Source organism: Porites lutea, chromosome 8 (assembly GCF_958299795.1).
Source record: "Porites lutea chromosome 8, jaPorLute2.1, whole genome shotgun sequence".
Lineage (NCBI taxonomy): Eukaryota > Metazoa > Cnidaria > Anthozoa > Scleractinia > Poritidae > Porites > Porites lutea.
Genome location: NC_133208.1, coordinates 28,926,526 through 28,945,865, shown reverse-complemented (window position 1 = coordinate 28,945,865; position 19,340 = coordinate 28,926,526). Strand labels below are relative to the sequence as shown.

Sequence of the window (19,340 nt, the reverse complement as noted above, 5' to 3'; positions counted from 1 at the left end):
ATCCGACGGATGAAAAGAACGCCTTAAAACCAGTAAAGATGCCTATTGTGAATTTTATTCTAACGAAGATCCAGCACCGAAAAGTCGCGGAATTTTACAGACGTTTGTATGGTGGGAGGAAACTTCGTACTTCGTGATATTGTCCACAAGGTTACTCTGAGGCCATTTACTGTAACGAATGTGTTTTACTAACCTGATACACCGCAATGTTTGTCTGGTTTTCCATGATACTGACAGTGTACGGAGCATTCAAGAACACCGGGTTGTTATCGTTAACGTCTCTGAGTAACACTCGTATTTTAGTGACGTAATTTTTGCTTGCGTCAAAAAATCTTCCGCCGTCATTGGCCAGCATGAAGAACTCGAGCAACTTATTGTTTTCGTAGTCCAATATCTTCGATGTTTTGATGGTACCATTTACGTCTACTGTAAAACTAATAAAAAGAATTATAGATTAGTTAACTTTTTAACTGTTACAGAATAGAGGCGTGTACCACTAAGAAAGCGACCTTATGCTTAATTTTCTGTTGTTCACCATTGCTGCTGATAATGGATTTTTACCTTGAAGCGTCATTTCCATACAGTTCATAGATTATCGCTCCATACGAACCGAGATCAGCATCTGAAGCCTGAAACATGAACAACAGAACGGCTAGATTAATGAGGAATAACAGAAACATGTTCTATATAGGAAGTAGCTTTTATTTTTCTGTTTATTCACGACTTTTTTCTACTCAATTTCGTCGGGTCCTCTCTCCAAAGAAGACAAATGTACTTGACTGTGTACCCCCAATTTTTAAGTCATCCAGGTATGGTTTCATCGGTTCGGTCTTATCAAATTCTGAAGGCGTTCCTATTGGAAATAAAAGACCATGAATGCTCCAACTTTAATGCAGGGCCGATTTCTGACAGATGACAAGTGATCATCAACACCGGGAGAAATTAAGCTCATCTGAGTTCTTAGCACTATAGATACAGGAATACTCAAGCTGCTGGATAAATGATGCGCAAAATGGGCACAGTCAACCTCAATCAGCATAAGAGAGCCTATATTCAGTTCACAGTTAAAGAAAACCTACCGTCACGGTTCCAATGGCAAAGTTGACTGGGATCTCTTCATCGTAAGTGAAGTTGTAGGAAGTCTGACTAAATACAGGCTCATTATCGTTAACATTGATTAGTTCAACTGTGATATAGGCGACACCCCACAACACCTCGGAGGTTTCTGTCTCGTTCGCAAATACCTAAAAAGAATGATGGAATCAAGAATATCTTACGGTATCCACGCCGAATTACCCAAAGAACTTACTAACAAAACCAGGATGGAAACCTAAGATGGCACTGAGTCCTTTGAATTTATGACGTTATCAAGACACATAAACTTACTCATTATAACGAATTTCTTTAACCAAAAAAAAAAAAACTTTGAGCCTAACTATATGCATTGTAGAAGGTAAGGGAGTTGAGGGGTGGTCCCCACCACTATGAAGGCTGAACGCTCGTTTCATGATGAAAATGTAAGTTACTGCTTTTAAGGTTCTGTGGAGGGAAAGAACTGCTGTGTAGTTTGTATAACCCTCAAGTGAATTCAACAAGAGAAAGAGAGTCCGAAACTCTCACTGCTGCCCTTTCCGCCAAATAAAACTTGGTTAATTGCTTGCCTATTTTTTTTGTCCTGGCTGTATTACAATGAAAATAATTAACTAAATGAATGAAAACAATGAAATGAAAATAATTAATTAATAATTAATTAAAATAATTAATAAATAATAAAATAATTAATAATTAATTGATTAAAATAAAAATAATTAATTAAAAAACACAAAAGTACTTCCAAATAGATAGGTTGAAATTGCAATTTTAAACTGAAAGGCTTCTTGAATATTTCAGACTTCTAAAAGCGTCTTCGTACATGTACTTACCTCGAACGAATAATTGAATTTTCCCTGTTCATAATCCAAGGTGGCATTAATTTTTAGAAGTCCAGATGATGGATCGATTTCGAAGTAGGTACTGTCCTTGCCAGACAACGAATATGAGAAGCGACGGTTTTGAGGCTGTCAAGAAAAAATAACCATAACATGGCTTAGGATTTTAAAATCGAATAATCAAAGTAACGCTCACTAGGTTTGAAAAGAAATGCTTATAATCATGTTATCACCAATGTGGCCAACGTGAGCACGCTGGTTCAATCAGTACGTTCTTACCATATTGTATCAAAAACTTAACAATTAGCGAAGCTGAACCAACGTTATCAAACCTCTTTGTTCACAGCTTTATAATTTACTGTAAAATTAAAAAAAAAATGCACACCAAAGACCACAAGCATTAATTGGATAACCCCGCGTTCGAAATAGCGGAAAACACTCCTAAGGATTGGAGTGAAATGACAATCGGTGTCGATTAAACGGCAACGCTTGAGACACGTAGCAAGCATCTCCACCCCAGATTTTGAAGAAGAGAATAATGGCCGCCAGCTGGATTTGTTCTCGGTAGTCCCGAGATCAAATCCTCGACCACGCTTGCAAATAGCCAACTCGTTCGCCTCCGGTATAGCCAGCTGGTATTCTTAACCCGTTTATGTTTGATTTAATTTACTTGTTTCAGGAATTTGCTCGGCCTCACTAGCATTATTGCTATACACAGTGTCGAGGGTAAATAACAATTGACTAATTAATTAATTAATCAATCAATTAATCACTCTGCAATCTTTAATTTAACTATAGAGCGTTTTCGCATGAAGTCACGTTCACAATATTGATGCCCTAAAGCAAAGGGTCGGCGGCCATGCAGGTGTTTCAAACCAATCCTTTGGGAGTTGAATTCTTTCCTTATGTAAACTCTTTCTTTTGTTTCAATACGTTTACACAGATTTTGGCCACGAGAGTGAAAATGCTCTATAATATAATTTGATTGATTACTTAGCGAGTCCATTCTAGTCACCTAGATCTGATCTGTTTGTCCGCGCAAGCTAAATATTCATGGCCACCATATTCTGTGATCAAACAAGAATGATGCACCTTACAAGGTAATCATCCGAAATCTCTCATGAATTAGTATTGGTTTATCTTTCTATTTCATACTTACGTTGATATCCTTATCTTGCACATTTAATTGATCTGTTACCATGTAACCAAGTAAGGCGAGGTCTTCTCTGATTGTAAAGTGGTAGCTGTCCTTTAAAAACTCGGGTGGGTTGTCGTTCTTGTCCAGACCGGTTATCAACACAACAGCGGTAGAATTCGATGATGGATCAACTACCTCCGATGCCTGTTTGATACACACAAACGAACTTAAGGGTGAAAGACAAACTTATAGCAAGCGCACTCATTTACCAACTAACGGCCTGGCCAGTACTTCACGCATGCGCAAAGCCATAACACCCGGGCATTGGCAACCATGGCAGCTGTTTCGCCCTTCTTAGCCATGGGGCTCATCAGTATGGCAGAGCCGGGGAGACCCCGTGTCTCGAAGACTCCTTTTTACTGCCAGGGTGAGCACAAAGCACTCTCTTTAGGGTGAAATAATAATTATTGGTATGAATTACATCCTCTTCTTCCCATGGTATATTACGAAACAATTTGAAGACAAACCCCCGGTTGGCTTGCAGGGTTAATTGGGTAGGGATCAGCTGCACAGGTATCGCAAGGTCAGGGTTTGAATCGCGGCAAACCTGATTTTTATTTTTCAGGCTTTCTTTCCGCAACTGCTTTTCTTACCAATTTAACTGCGAGGATCTTCTCTTCATTTATTTTAAACTCAAGGGTGTTTAAAACAAAAAAATTCTAAGACAGCATCTAGAAAAGTGGGAAGAACAAATTCCGATTTCTCAGACAATCTTTCCAGATCTGCTCCCGCTGCCTTGTTTAATGTTTGTATCAAATCCCGTTCATATGGTGGATGAGGTTTAATCAAGTCTTGTTTTCCCATTCCAAAATAAAGCAAATCTCAACAACCGTTTACCCTTTCAGAGATTATCAAAGGCTATTTGCCTGCAGTTCGTTATTATAATTGAAACTTATATAGACCAACACTTTAATACTTTGTTAGAAGAAACGTTTACAATGGGCACGTGTTCCAGTGTTAGTTTCGAGTTAGTTAGTAGGTGCCTTGAAAGCTTTCTGCGAAATTGGTCGTCTGTAACGACCCTGACCTTGCTGAGGCTGGCCGGAATCATACAGCGAACTGAGACAAAACTTACTCGAACAGTGATCCTAAAGAAATCAGTCCTCTCAGCATCCACTGTGCCATTTACAGTGATGTTACCTGTGCTTCGGTCGATCGCAAACAATCCTTCATCGTTACCTGAGAGTGAAAGGAAAAAAAAACGAATTAGAGTCATACCCTTTAGTAAGAATCTTGAAGAGTACTTATTTTGCTAGATGATTTGATACTTTAAAATCCATTACTTGCAGTATTTCTTTGACTTGACCTAACGGTGTTTCAATTTCCTTGAATATTCTGGAGCTGGATCATCAACTACTTGTCTTGAAGATTTAAGAATCTAACAGATTGAAGGATGGAGAAAAAAATGCGTTGAACCACATCGCACCAGATTATTGCAGCTCACGGATCCTTCTTATTTTCTTATTAAGTTTTTGTGATTTAACTTACCACTAATTATGTCGTAAAAGACCTCGTTGCCAACACCAGCATCTCCGTCGACCGCCTCCACTTCCATAACCATGGATCCCTGGAAAAAATAGAAACACAGCTAGTTTCACTTGTCCAAAGTACACCAAGTCATGTACGCGTGCCGCAGCCGGCTTCAACGCGTAAACTAACAAAACCCGCTGTCCAAAGAAGAGGTTAAGGTGATTTCCTGGTTTTGCACTGCGCATCTCTTACTGCGCATAACAAGATGGCCTCCGTAAAAAAGAGCATGAGAAGTAACATTATTAAAATGAAGTTGACCGAAGAGAAACGCTATTGCAATTTTTGCTTGCGGTTGTTTCTTGCCGAGGTGAGACTCAATGTGATGGGAATGTGCGAAACGTGAGCAGTACCCGTGTTGCTGAGTTCGACTTCCTCAGGGAGAACCTCGATAGTGGATGTTTAATTTGTGCTTATTCACTTTGATTTTCATTTAAACGCTTTATTTATCACATTGTGTCCTAAATGTGATACCTCGATGTAAATTCTGGAAAAACGGATTTTTTAATACTTTCTTCCCCCTTTCGCATACATTCTATTTTGAAACTTGCCCCAGTCCTCTCTCAAAAATCAAGGAAAATGCATTTGGCGCGCACTTTCTGCAGCTCTACCGCAAAAACGAGTACGGTGACCCCCACTTTTTATTTCATGATTTTAATGAGGACAGTACTTCCTTTCGGTGACAAAAAAATTGGCACAAATGTATGTTCAGTTTTTTGGCAATTTTACTAAATGGTACGGATTGAGCTATCACGTGTCGAATAGCGCGGGTCCAATTTAAGTCTACTTTGGAGCGTAAAGTAAAAACAAGGGCATTAAAAGGCATTTTTCTAGTACGTAAGTGGATAAACAATACATTAAAGTCAAATTCTTTGCGATACCACATGCATCATTGAAAAAATCTTTCCTTTTTTTCTAGCTTTGGGCTGCGCGCGGTTTTTGTCAAAGGGTCCAAAATAGCCGTATTTGTCAGCATTGTGACGTCAAAACGAGCACGGTGACCCCCACTTTTTATTAACTTTTTATCATCTTCTTGCCTTGTTACATCAATGTACCAAGTTTCATCTACAATCTATGTTACGTTCTTTTACTAGGGAATCACTTTAAATATAGCTATGTTCTACACAACTATTCCTCCAGCAAAAGGATGCTAGTTGATCTTAGGTGGACTTTAAGTCGTGCGCTGCTGACAACAGAGATGGAATGCCAGGCAGGATCTAACAGTCACTGGGCTATCTTATATACTGTGCCAAAATTACCTTGGCCTTGTTTTCATAGATTTCTTCAAGGTAAATAGATCTTAGAAACTTGGGTGGATTGTCGCTAACATCCGAAACGTCGACTATGACTGTTGTTTCCGACTGCCGAGCGGGGCTCCCGCCATCCTAAGTGACAACAACAGGATCAATTCGTCAGTCAATCAAACAATCAAACAATCTATCTATCCATCAGGCATTGAGGCACCAAGTTGTTATACTTAGCAAAGGGATATCTGCATAGCCGAATCAGTGTCCATTGAAGAGACAAATAATTTGCCCAGGTATACTGCACGGCAAATTAGGGCGAGCTGCCTGTTGTCTGCAAATTTCACTGACGTTTCTAGGCATTATTTAGACATGAATAATCCTTTCTGTCAAAATGTGTAAAGACGCACTATGGCAGACGGTTTTAGCTGAGGTTGAATTTCGACCCAACATTTGTCTGATCTGAACATCGGATTTAAGACTACAATTTTTTATTATGAGACGTCTAATTCGTTTTCAGTATAAAAATTGATTCGGACATCAACTAATCACTTAAATCTCCCTCATGCAGGTGAACGAACGTCAAATTTTGCAGCATTCGTCGCCTTACCTTTGCAGTAACAAACAAAGTATAGCGCTGCTCATTCTCAAAATCAAGAGGACCATTGAGAGTGATTTTGCCATCGTGGTTGCTTATTGCAAAAGTGTCAGTCTGCAGAACAAGAGGACGTGAAATTATTTTCAAATGGTAAGAGATGGATGCCCAGTAAAAGTCTCAAGTCTCTTCTGGACATTCGATCAGCCATTGTAAGTTGAGTCAGTCAGTTGAGTATGATCCTGGAGTCTTCAGAGTTTGGCTTGCCCTAAAACACACACGTTTAAGTGCAATTGCACATTGATCACTATGGATTTCGTTTATTTACGCTCCATTTCTACTTCCATTAATTCTATTTGACAAAATAAACGCTGCGTAAAGTGTAAATCTGCGAATTGCGAATCGTCGAGTAGCCTTGTAACTGATTAAGTCCGTGTAGTTAATAATTTTATTACAACTGGCTAATTCTGTATAATTATAACTTAGTTATTTACTTGTTTACGTCAAATCGGTTCTTTTTGATGGCTAAGGGGCGGACCATTAGAAAAGTTAGAGGGATTTTCGAGCCGCATGAAGTTTGTTTCGTTAAGATTTCCCAAGCAGGGATTTTTTTAGGTTTACGCAGGAATATTTTTAATGGCTACTCTGAATGTGTTTGAATTTTTTCATAAGATTTTCCCTTGCACGAATATTTTTTCATACTTCGTTTCCGCCTCGCCTCTCCCTCCACCTTAACTTTTCTAAATGGATTGTCCATAATTCTTCGCTTTTATCCGCTGGCAGAAAATAATCAACGAGAAGAATCCTGTGAACCGAAAACCTTTAAAGACACTGCCATCGTCATGTCATGCACCGCTCAAAATACTATCTAACTGTATCGGGTAACCTGAGAATAGTCGCCTCCCTCCCTTTGAGAAAAAACGTGAAAAGGTCGCGGCTCCTCATACAGGCTATGTTCTTAGAGGAAAACTAGCAGGAGAAGCTGAGTGATGAACAGCGACCTAACTTGCAAACATGAGTGGAGTTTACCGTGACCAGAATGATCTAATAATGGGTCACAAGAAAGTTAAGCAGAGAATAGAAGAGAAGAGAGAGATAAAAGCATCCAAAACTGAAGTAGAGGAAAAGATGTGCTAACCTTCCACTGATTAACTGAGCCCTTTAAAGAGAAACCAAAATAGGAAGGTTAGCTAAATAAGTAATAGCAGACTTGTGTAGATTCATCCACTGACCACTCTATAAAGCAAAATTTGAAGCCTAAAATCCGGATAAAATTGAAAACTATTAATAAAAAAGCTTTCAACTCCAACTGAAGTCCTGTTTACTACTTCGGCGGCAGAAGAAGTAGTGAACCGGAATTCATTTAAGGTCGAAAGCTTATATTAGTTTTCAATTTTATCCGGATTTTAGGCGTAAAATTTTACTCATAATTAAATTGCATTTTGCTGAAACATCCGCATCCAGTTGGTAACTCTTACTGTAGAAGAAGCAAATGAATTTGACATAACCGCAAGTAACTTAATTATGGAGCTTATATACTGAGTGTAAATAAATAATAAAAAGAATAATAAAAAATAAAATAAAAAATTAATTGTAAAAATTTACATATAAAAATAATATTGATTTGTGTAAGATAAAATAAAATCACCCTTAGTATTGAAATTACGTTAGACAAGATAATTCATAATACCTCAGCAACTTTTACCTTTGTTTGAGTGCTGAACATGTAAGATATTTGCGCATTCTGTCCAAGATCTTTATCAAGAGCACTGACTTGAATCACAAGATGACCGACAGTCTGATTCTAAGAAAATGTACACATCATTGAAAAAAATATTACTAGTATTCAACTGTTTCTAGATCCTGCGGGTTTAAGATCCAGCTAGCTAATTTGAGAGTCAGCAAGTCTAGAAGCCTTCTTATGCATTTATCACTGGCTACCGGTTTTTCTATTTTTGTTTTTTTTTATTTTTGGTAAGTCACTGGCTGAGCTGCCTCCACCAAGACACACCTTCAGTCAAGGAGAGATTTGCTGTAAGTTTTTTTCAGAATTAATCGAGAGAAGTCGTTACGTCACGTTGCCATGGTAGCAAAATTTCTGGATGACAAAAAGCCAAAACGTCACTTAAAAAGTGGATTTGCACTGTTTCAAACTTCATCGATATTATTTAAATTCATTTAATTTTTTGGCGAAATTTTCTGGGTTTAATCCGCGTTCTGTTCCTCCTTAACGATTATCTCAAAAGTTTTGCCGCGAACATAACGCCAGCAAGACTCGAATGCTTCAGTGTCGTACTAATTCACCCATATATATTAAACAAGTGTATTCGTGAGAATTGAGTTTTTCTCGGTAGATTTATGGTAATGTACATTTTTTCTTTGACTTTTGTCTATCATTCATTTGCAATAGCTCAAATTAAGTTCAACAGTTCAAGGGGAGATATAGCATAACACACTTAATCGGGAAATTTTATTCACGTTTAAATTGTCTTGCCACAAACTCGCCCGTTCATAGTAAAAACGTAAAGTTTCACAGTTTCTTGGAGCTATGTCCTGGCATATTCAATGATTTCAAGGCGTCTTTCCAGCTGTGGTAACAGATTTTCGCCTAGTACTAGTACAAACCGTGTAGAAGGGTCCAGTGTTTGTTCTCATTTGGCATTAACACGCACGGTAAAATAGAGAAAAATAATGCTTACCTCTGCAACCCTGGCCAAATATGGAGTGCTAACAAAAACAGGAGTATTATCGTTTATGTCCAATACGACCAGGTAAAACTGCTTCTCTGTCTAGAGATAGAAAAATGTTTTTCATATTTAATACTATTATCTGATATCATACATTAAACTTTCTCAAAGCTCGGCCGTTCGCGGTCTGCGTCGCTCGCTTTCTATAGCTTTTCTATAGCTTCCCTCGCGCCTTAGGTGCTCTCACGGTAGACTTTTGGCAAGTCTATGAATCAAATATTTATTATAAGGATACATAAAAGGAAACGTCAGAGGTTATCCCTATCGAGAACGCTTATACACATTAAGAGACATAATTGGATTACCCCTCGATCCTTCAAATTACAGCCAGAACACTGATCTGCAGCAATCACTGTGAATGTATGCTGGTTCGTCGTCTGCAAGTAAAAAACAATCGGCGGTCACGAAATTAGTGGAATAACAGGGTTCGCTAGAATAAGCGTGCGCGTATCCAAATGTGTTTCATTCAAGGGTGGACTTTACAGTTGTCAAATACTAGGTAATATCATTTTTCAATAGACCTTTTTACCGATATGGCGGCCATATTGGATTTATTAGATTTACGGAGTATTAAGGAATGCCCAGGGGGGCACTCGCTCAGTCTTTACGCGCACTTTTCGGACAAAAAGAGAAAAAGGCGATCATTATTACATCCAAACACGGCAGAACGATCTTTTTATTCCATCGCAATCTGTTTCTAGGAAATCTTAAAGAAAAATTGGCCCGAAAAGAGCGCGTAAATACTGATGCGAGTATATCGGATCGCGCTAATGCCCTCTGGGCATACCATAATACTCCTTAAATCCAAGTAATTCAATATGGCCGCCGTATCGGTAAAAAGCCTATTGCATTTCTTTTTTTCAAATCCCTTTTTCTCATTCTCCCCACTTTTTGACATGGTCTGAAAAAGAAATTACTCTAGCTGGTATATTTAAGATCATCCAATTCTAATAACTTAGAAAAACAGATTTTTTTTCCAAATTTTTCTTTCACGTGCTGGCCTCCTTGAGCTTTACAACACGTTTCCTACTTCTTTTTATTTCTTTTTATTTGTACGATAGCAATCTGGAGATCCCGAATTCAAGTCAGGTGTTCAAGGCCCGCCCTAACGCTAGTGCGGGGACTTGTTCTCAGAAGTGCCGAGTTCCGTGCAAAATTTCTCTAGAAAATCCCGGGATTTTCCTATCATTCAAGAGAATCATTCCCGGAAATTCCCGGAAAATTCTTTGGCGTCAATTTGGGCCAACATTCCTGAGACACTAGACACTAGCAGTCTCTTATTTTTCTTTGCGAGGTTACTGCACGCAAATCCTAAGCACGTGAGTGGCGAATTAAGCCGCGATCCGCGAGAAATGAGGGCGTAAGCCCGAGAAGAAAAATTGAGAGACTGCTGGTTCTTTTGTTCTGTCTGGAGACAACGAAGCTGTCAAGATAATTTAATTAATCAATTTTAAATCCGAGTAACTTGAAACGATTTATAAATAGAGCATAAACAACTGGAAAAAAAACAAACAAACAAACAAAAACAAAACAAAAAACAAAACAAAAAAAAAACACACACACATTCTTTAAATCCGGTAAGACTGCCTTGAATTCATTTCCCTTGAGGAATTTAAAGCGGTTTCCTTCTGTAAGATATCCTTAAAAGTTTTGTTACTGAGATTACTGCTTGGTTCGCTATTGTTTTCAGTTGGTTATGACGCATGACTATTTTTACTGCTTGCAATCTCACCACAGACCAGTCAATGATCTGTCAACAGCTGTGCAATTGACCAATCGGTTACTCCGTTTCCGGGCCGATGGAGGTTTTGTTTACTACAAAAGAGTCAGCACTGCGTCTTTTCTAGCCTGCGAAAACATCTGTTTCTCCTTGCTCTTTGCCACTGGGGACGTCTCGCGCGGAGAAACGTCTGCGACTCAGCGACAGAAATTCCATACTGATGATGTAAAATCTGTCCGGAATCCGGTCAGAAGCGCTGATTGGTCAACGGAGTAGTTACATTGTTTTAGCTATTGTTTACGAATGACAGACAAAAGACAAAAGGCCTCAAAGGTCAAATGTAAACGAGAAGAATCTCCAACAAAACAGTCAATATTTGTAGAATATAGTGTTCTCTAGAAGAAGCATTTGAGTTTTGCTGGAGCTCGTTGGCATGTGAACACAACACTTCACCAAAATCGACCAGAGGACACGTAAAATTGGACAAAAATATATTTGGAACCCCATGACCACCGGATTTATTATGTAAACATTGATTTGCGTCATCAGTAATGAAATTTCTGCCCCTGAGTCGCAAACGTTCCTCCGCGCGAAACGTCCCCAGCGGCGAAGAGCGAGGAGAAACGGATGTTTTCGCAGGCTACCTCTTTTCTCGTCTCGTCTCAATCCGTTATTGTAAAAACAACGTCGTGGTTTGCAATCGCGCTGGATGAGATAAGAACTAGACTGATTTAAGAGAAAGGGCGGACCGCAGGCAGTCTACTACGGTACTAACCTCTCGATCAAGCGCTTCTTTAAGCGTTAAATTGCCGTTATTGTCGATGTTTAGAAGCTCTCCACCAACCGCATCCAGAGAAAACTTAATCGGATCACGTTCTTGATCGCTGGCACGAATGACGGCAATGGAAGAACCTGAGAACATCGTCAGTTTAGTTTGTGAGATAATCAGTTGTCATCCGGATATGACATACAGTCAGAGCTGTCACTTAGATCTCAAGTTGCCGGGAAGTATTATGCTGTTAGTAGGTGGGGAAGTGTACAGCCATTGAGTTCTTTTGATCTCATTTTTCTTTTGTTTCCTAATAAAATAGCCGGTGATCATGCTCATAGTAGCCGGGGGAAATCCCCGGCCCCCAGCCCTTGGTGACAGCCCTGACCTTTACAGCACCAACAATATTTTGACTGTAGACTATAATAATGAATTTAAATATAATCAGAGCCCACTGACACTGTACTTACCTACTGTGGCATTCTCGTAAGCCGTTATAACCACTTTTTGAAGGGGATCAAAGAGAGGTTTCCGGTTTGCTTGTGCTAGAAACAGGGAAGAACGGTGGAGCAGTAAGATATTTTATTTACCGTGCAATTAGTTCGTACAGGAGCCGAACAAACGGCTGTCATAAATCAGTCAAATCATGATAATGATGATAATGACGATAATGATGATGATGATGATGATGATGATGATGATGATGATGATGATGATGATGTTGATGATGTTGATGATGATGATGATGAAAATACAACAACAATAAAAATTTCAACTGACTTCAAAACTATGATTTAACCGGGTGACCTCAGACGCCAATTTGATTTGTAATCTACTAGCTTTTCTTTTTTGTTTTCGTCGGTGGGGAGAAGAAGGGACGACTAATTTATCGAGACCGTACGTTTCATAATCCTAAAGGATATCTAAGACATATCTAAGACGTTTGCACCTATTGAATAACTGGCAACGTTTAATTACTGTGTAACATCAGACTTTAGGTTCCTGTTGTCCAAAAACCACGGGATAAATCGCTATCCAGAGGATAAGTAGGGAAATCAACAGGCCTTATCACGGTTTTGACGAGTAGGCAACCGCGTGAGAAATTACAGTGTTTGTATGAGAATCTAATGTCCAAAAATTTCGGTAAAACGGCTGTTCTGAAAAAAATATGAATTGTAAACTAAATTTTCACTCCTAACGATTCTTCTGAAAAAATCTGAGGTCGTTACATGCAGCTATATGCGTTAGAACCACTTTTTAAAATTTTCTAAACATTTGCCTGTAAACGTTTCCCGGAAAAAAAATGCAGACAAATATGTGGAAAATCTGAAGCAATCGCCTGGAGAAATTTAAGCACAGTAACGGCCCCCAAAATTTGATAGTAAAATCCTTTGCTGTGTAGCTTTAGTTTACAGTTCATATTTTTTTAAGAATAGCCGTTTTAGGGAAATTATTCGACATTGGATTCTCATTCAAACACTGTAATTTTTCACGCGGTTGCCTACTCGTCAAGATGGCGTCGAAAACCTTGATAAGACCTATTGTGTTATCCACTGGATAGCGTTATCCACCTTTCGAACAACTGAGCTGAGACGTTTAATTTGAAATATGATGCTTAATGCACCTGCGTTATTGTCCTAGTTTTTAATACCATGCAGACGTTTTAATAAAGAATGAGTTGCACTCAGGTTTATCGGCGAGAACTGACAACTCTAGTTGGTCGTCAAAGCGAGCCTTCAAACTGGGTTTTACGGGTTAATTAGTACACTTGTTCCGGGCGTTCAGATAATGGAGATCAAAGTAGCGGCACGTAATAGAGAGGGAACTTTCCGCCTCTCTGCAGCTTTATGGACTCCTGAAACAGGCTTACGCCACATCATGAGTCACTTGACCATGCAACTTCCTGTTAACTGGTTACGGTATTGCCACAAACAAAGGCTTCCGATAAATTTATTTTTTTCCGAAGTGTGTACGTTCTTTGCGAGCCTTTTATCATCATTTTGTTCTAAATTTATTCTAATTTTATTCCACCATTTATATCAGTTTAATTTACTTTTTCATCTTTTTACTTGCAATCAAGGTCAGCATCCTAAGACCCGTGTTATCCTCGCTGTCAGCTGATTTTTCTTGTGCCATCGAATTTTCGAAAAAAAAAATTTTTTTCGGTTTCTCAACCGATTGCATCAAAATAAAGAGATAGTACTTTTTTAACATCCTGTTCTAAATTAACAGACACGTCACGTCATTGAGGCATTAACAATCTTATTGTGATATGAAAGGAAAACCTGCAACATGTAAATAATTATATGCATAATTAGCTTCGACCACGCGACTGCATAAACCAACTCGCTTAAGCACCTAATACTTTTCCCTTTTTTTCAAGAAAAATAAATGTTTCAGCCCCCGCCAATGTTAAATCTCTTAACTCGTTTAATATCTTCAGCTTGTTTTGCAGGAAATCTTTCTCAAAGAAAGTATAACGCAACCAGATTGCGAAAGCAATTTAACACATCATATACACAGGCAAGTAGCTTGACATGATCATATCCCATCCTATTCAACATTTTTTTTCTCATTTCCCTCTTTCTGCGCGTTTCACTTTAACAAGGCGCTTCAGTTGATTACTGTTTGCGAAAATGAGTCACATGTTTTATTGTCTAAAAGCAATTCTCACAACCTTAAGGAAGAAAAAATTTGCATGATAAATATGACCTCTTTTCACTGAGTGTTGTTTGTAAGTCATTATCAAGTTCAGTAAAAAAGCATTACCGTAGCGAGAGCGGTTTCATGAGTAAGGAAGAAAATGATCAGTCTGCTACGGTCAAAACGATCAAATTATTTATTTCATTTGATCATTTTAAGTTAAAAACGAAAGAATATGGCCTTAATGAAAACAGCACAGATTCTGAAAGTAAATGTCAGTTCAGTATATTAAAAATTGCATTTACACGGCTAATAAGTACTACACCAAGAGAAAGGAGTAAATATTCGATAGATTATATATCTGTAAACATGTGAGTTCAAGTCACGATATTTTTTAGGAATTATATCAATGATAACAATAATTTGAAATGAACATATTGTCCATTTCGTGGCTTAATTATTCCTTATGACAGCCATGTCAGTATAAATTTCACTGTAAAGCAGATGTACCATTAGAATGCTGAAAGACCTTCGTGCACATCAAAAATGCAAAAGTGAGGAGTTTCTTGAAAGAGGTCATGCTTCTTGATTTCTTTAAAGCCAAGTTTTAGGCTTATAGCAAGGAAATGTTTCTGGATTTCGTAGATATGTCATCATATCGTAGATCCTATGGTATCATTCAGTGACCGCGTGCGTTGTAACAGTCAGTCTGCAAAGGTAGAGTTACAATGAAAATAGTGAATGTAAACATATGTAACTATAATTGTGCTTAAATCATAGTAGTGTTACCTTTTAAGATGTTCTTTGGAAACATCAGCAATTCCCGTTCTTAATTCTAAAGTGCGTGGTACACCTTTAGGCTCATTTTATTGTCAACGGCAACCGACTGGAACTTAGAGTATAGCGACATTTACATAAAGAACCTTTTACTCGTTTCACCTCATGAATATTATTTGCTTTAGTTCGCGACACTGATAATTAATGAATACAAGTAGACCATAACGTAACGTAGAGTATTTTCATGATTATCCAATTTGATTCGAATTCAGTTATTAATTTACAAATTCAAAACAAGACTTGCTTTCCGAAGTAAGGCCTGGTTCAAACGTCGAACTTAACATGTGCCGAACCTAATACCTATTTAGGTCGACCCAAACTATTAAGTTCGACTGTTGATTCAGACGGTCGAACTTTACATGTGCCGAACCTAATTCGTGGCGAAAAGAAATATCATCCTTACTGCTTAACATAGGGAAATAAACTGAAAAAAGTAAAATTCACCAAGCCTGGAAATTCTTGTTTTGAGTTTTAGTGTGATTTGTGTTCTGTTATAGCCAGCGTAGCTGGCGGTATTGTGTAGTAGTCGAGTGAGATTTGACGGCGGAGCCGTTGTAATATAGTCGAGTGGGATTTGACTGCGGAGCCGCCTCGTCAACCGCCTCGTCCCTTCTCCCTTTTTTTGGAACACGGCTCCGCCGCCAAAACTTTAATCTCGCACCCACACAATACCGCCAGCTACGCAGGCTAGTTCTGTTATGGCAAGGAGAGAGCTGAGGAGATAGTGATCGTGATATTTGGACAAAATAAAGTAACGCCATAAATTTTAAAATAAAGAAAAGCAACTTTTTAGAAGATCGTTTTAATCTGTCCAGTTTCAGTCTAAAAATTTTCAACGTGAATGCTGGTAATCGTCGTTACGCTTCTGTGAGTTCTGTCCGCAAAGGCGCGAAAACCAACTAAATAGCCAGTCAGAAGCTCGGTTATATTGAAAAAAACGTTAACATAATTTATGCCGGTTCGGCACATGTGAAATTCGACGTATGAATCGAAGTCGATCTTTTGCCGTTCTATTCGACAAGCTCAGTCGAAAAGAACGGCAGAGTCGACCCAAATACAAAAGTGCCGTTCCTAACTGATTAATACGTCGAACTTTACATGTGCCGAACCTATTAATTAGGTTCGGAACATGTAAAGTTCGACGTTTGAACCGCGGGCCAATGATAATATATTTAGTAGTAATATATAGTTTCCAATGATAACCTACTTGCAAAGCGGTTTCATCGCCATGCGACAATGTCTTTCTTCAGTTTATACGATTTGTTTTTATTGAATGTTATCACTCGCTGCCCAATGATATCGACCCTACTGAATCACTTGTCACAATACGCATTACACGCTAAAATATTGTGAAATACTCAACTATATAATTATAGCGCAAACTCTCGAGAACGCATTGCACAAACAAAAATTTTAATTCTAGCTTCTTTGTTTATTTCCTCATTTTTTTTCTGACGATACTCTTAGCAAGAGGTATAAACGTCTCCGAAACAATGATAGTATAACTTTGAAAAAACAACCTTCAATGTGTTTTAATTTATGATTAGAAAATCCGGTATCACTGACAAAACTTAGTTCCAAACCTCACTATATTTCAATCATTGTGACGACAAATTTAAATTTTAGTTTCATTTGCTACTGATGTACTCAATTGTGAAATTCAGCTAATCTATTTGACTATAACTGTAAATATGAATTAGAGGCGCAAAAATAGATACAGCACCTGCGAAGGAACCTGCAACGTCCAACGGAATGAATCTCTTCCGATTCAGATGCACTCGCAACTTCCCAAGCAACAAGTACTTTAGGGTTCAAATGTTCCTAATATCGTAAAGCTTTCGCGAAACAAGTTTTAACAAAGGTCAGCATTTTGATAAGGGAGGTTTTAGGCCTTGGAAATTCGGTGTTGAATGAATAAACAGCGAAAACTGCGTGAAACATCTAACGATGGATACCTGGCTTCATTGAAATATTTAACGGAGCTCACATTATGAATAATTACATACCAACATTTAGCAATTCCTGTCTTGTGTCTCCGTGTTCGATCTGTGTGATATTTTCAAGCTAAAAGCGTTACAATCCTTTTTTTAATAACGTTAAACTGTCTGCTAAGAGCTTTCTGTAGAACCAGCAGTTATTAACCACGGTTTATAAATTTTTAATAGGCGGTAATGTCCTAAAATATACTACTTTTATAGCTTTGGGAATCAGAACAATCGTAGCATTGTTAGTCCTACATTGGCCGAGATAGCTGAGGAAATTTTCAAACTAAAAACAATCCTTGAATTTGTAAACAATAGAAACGGACATCCTCTTATCGTGGTTTTTTTCAGAAGGTAATAGCATTTAAACAATGTATTTTTTTCTTGCTTCCATTTATAGTAAAATTTTTGAGTTCGGTAACTGAACAATGTAAACGAAACAGCTCGATCGCCCAGGCCAGGCCAGGCCTTGCCGATTTACTGTTGTCAAAAGCTCCTGTCCGATTGTAGTCAGTTCATTAGTGGATAGTCTATTTTTTTGTCTTAATTCCCTGACAAACTTGTTGCCAGCTTCAAACCAGTTGAATTGACTGGGGTGGTCCCTGCTCCCTGGCTCAGTGGACCGGGGTTAATTTTTTCAGTATTAGCAAATTTGTTCGACCTGCGATTAGCAACCTTTAATGTAAAATTTGTCCTCAAAAGGAGCCTAAAAACACTGCTGCCTCTCACGCATATTTCGGGGCTGTAGGGAGCGCTGCCGGGGATCAACTCTAACAGTCATATACTAGGGGCCAATCCGGTCTGGATAGCCTGTAACCAATTAAGCCAATAAGGAAAACTGAAAAGGTACCCAGTAAAACCTCGATAACTTGAACCTGGATAACTCAAATTCCCTGCTAATTCGAACTAAATTTTCTCTCCCTTGATCAAAATTTCACTGAAATTTACACCGGCCGAACTGTTTTTCGTTTCCCTTTAGAGTTCGAGTTACCGGGATTCTACTGTACTGCAATTAAATCGATCGAAGTAATTGTAGTTCGATGTACGTTTTAGTACTAGACAATATTGACCTTTTATTGGCCAGTTAAGATGGCTTGAGTCTTATTATCCACTTTTTTTTCTTGAACTGTGACGCCATGTCGATTTAGAGTTTTCTCAGCGGCTTTATGGAGTTATTTGTCGACTAAATTTACTAAATTTATCTTCTAAAAAAGAATTTGTTTCATGTTCACTGGTACCGTGTCACCCACTAGTTTACATAGTGACTCTCAACAAGGAGAGAAAAAACAACAACAACAACAACAACAAAACAGAGTATGAATCGACTATTCCCCAACTGGCCGCGGACCAAATTAACCAGCTGTAAGAATGACCGAGGAGTTGAAAGAATTTGGGAGTAGCAAGAACAACCTTTGGCCAGGGAGGGATTTTACACTCAGGAAGACTGGGTTGAATCCAGCGCCCCTAAGAGCTAGCCAATCGGCTATGCTGCCCATTTGTGCTGCCGTGCCACCCCCTTCAATTCAGGGTGTGGGATCGGCTATGTGCAGCTCACCATGTACCTCACGAGATCATGGGCGCTATTGGTGTACCCCATTTTGCGAAGCTAATGAAACAGTTCTATCTTGAATGCCAACAACAGCTTTCAGGCTCCTTTGAACGTAATTATCGGGACAGCTGACGGTTAACACCCATTGAGACCCTCTTTAGTTTACTAAATTAACTATCAGCATGTTCATTGTATGAATCAAGCACTGTATATATATTAACGGGATGACCAGAGGTTTCATTGCCAAAATTTTCCTCCATAATAAAGGTTAGTAAGGGACGAACCGGCTTGTGGGAGGGGGGGGGGGGGGGGGTGAAAAAGTTTCGGTGCATGAATTTTTTTTTAAGCCCACTTCTCTGCAAAAAGCACAAGCACAAGCTTTGCACGATTTTTTTCCCACACATGTCTTCTTTTGTAACTAATCTACGATTTACTTAAGATTTATATGATAATACAATGTCTAAGAGAATCATATCACTTATTATTATATACATACTGAGAAATACTCGCCAAAAAGCTATGTCGTAAATTTTCGTACGCAAATTAGTTCTAGCCAATCAGAGGAGCGAACGATGGTTTTCACACGTGAAAAATATGATAC

At 38.6% G+C, this 19,340-nt stretch overlaps 1 protein-coding gene across 1 annotated transcript in view; it reads right to left on the bottom strand.

Moving 5' to 3' along the window:
- The window catches only part of LOC140945485 (protocadherin Fat 4-like), a 41,823-nt gene extending 29,942 nt beyond the window's left edge, over nt 1–11,881 (bottom strand). Inside the window, exons 1-13 of the mRNA XM_073394504.1 lie at nt 11,735–11,881; nt 9,545–9,616; nt 9,192–9,281; nt 8,198–8,296; nt 6,508–6,609; nt 5,913–6,038; nt 4,615–4,693; nt 4,202–4,305; nt 3,088–3,270; nt 1,923–2,057; nt 1,080–1,244; nt 562–629; nt 194–434 (exon numbers count right to left, since the gene is read on the bottom strand). Coding sequence (XP_073250605.1) covers nt 194–434; nt 562–629; nt 1,080–1,244; nt 1,923–2,057; nt 3,088–3,270; nt 4,202–4,305; nt 4,615–4,693; nt 5,913–6,038; nt 6,508–6,609; nt 8,198–8,296; nt 9,192–9,281; nt 9,545–9,616; nt 11,735–11,881 — 1,611 coding nt within the window. The remainder of the gene's footprint in view (nt 1–193; nt 435–561; nt 630–1,079; nt 1,245–1,922; nt 2,058–3,087; nt 3,271–4,201; nt 4,306–4,614; nt 4,694–5,912; nt 6,039–6,507; nt 6,610–8,197; nt 8,297–9,191; nt 9,282–9,544; nt 9,617–11,734) is intronic.
- Between the last annotated feature and the right edge of the window lie 7,459 nt (nt 11,882–19,340).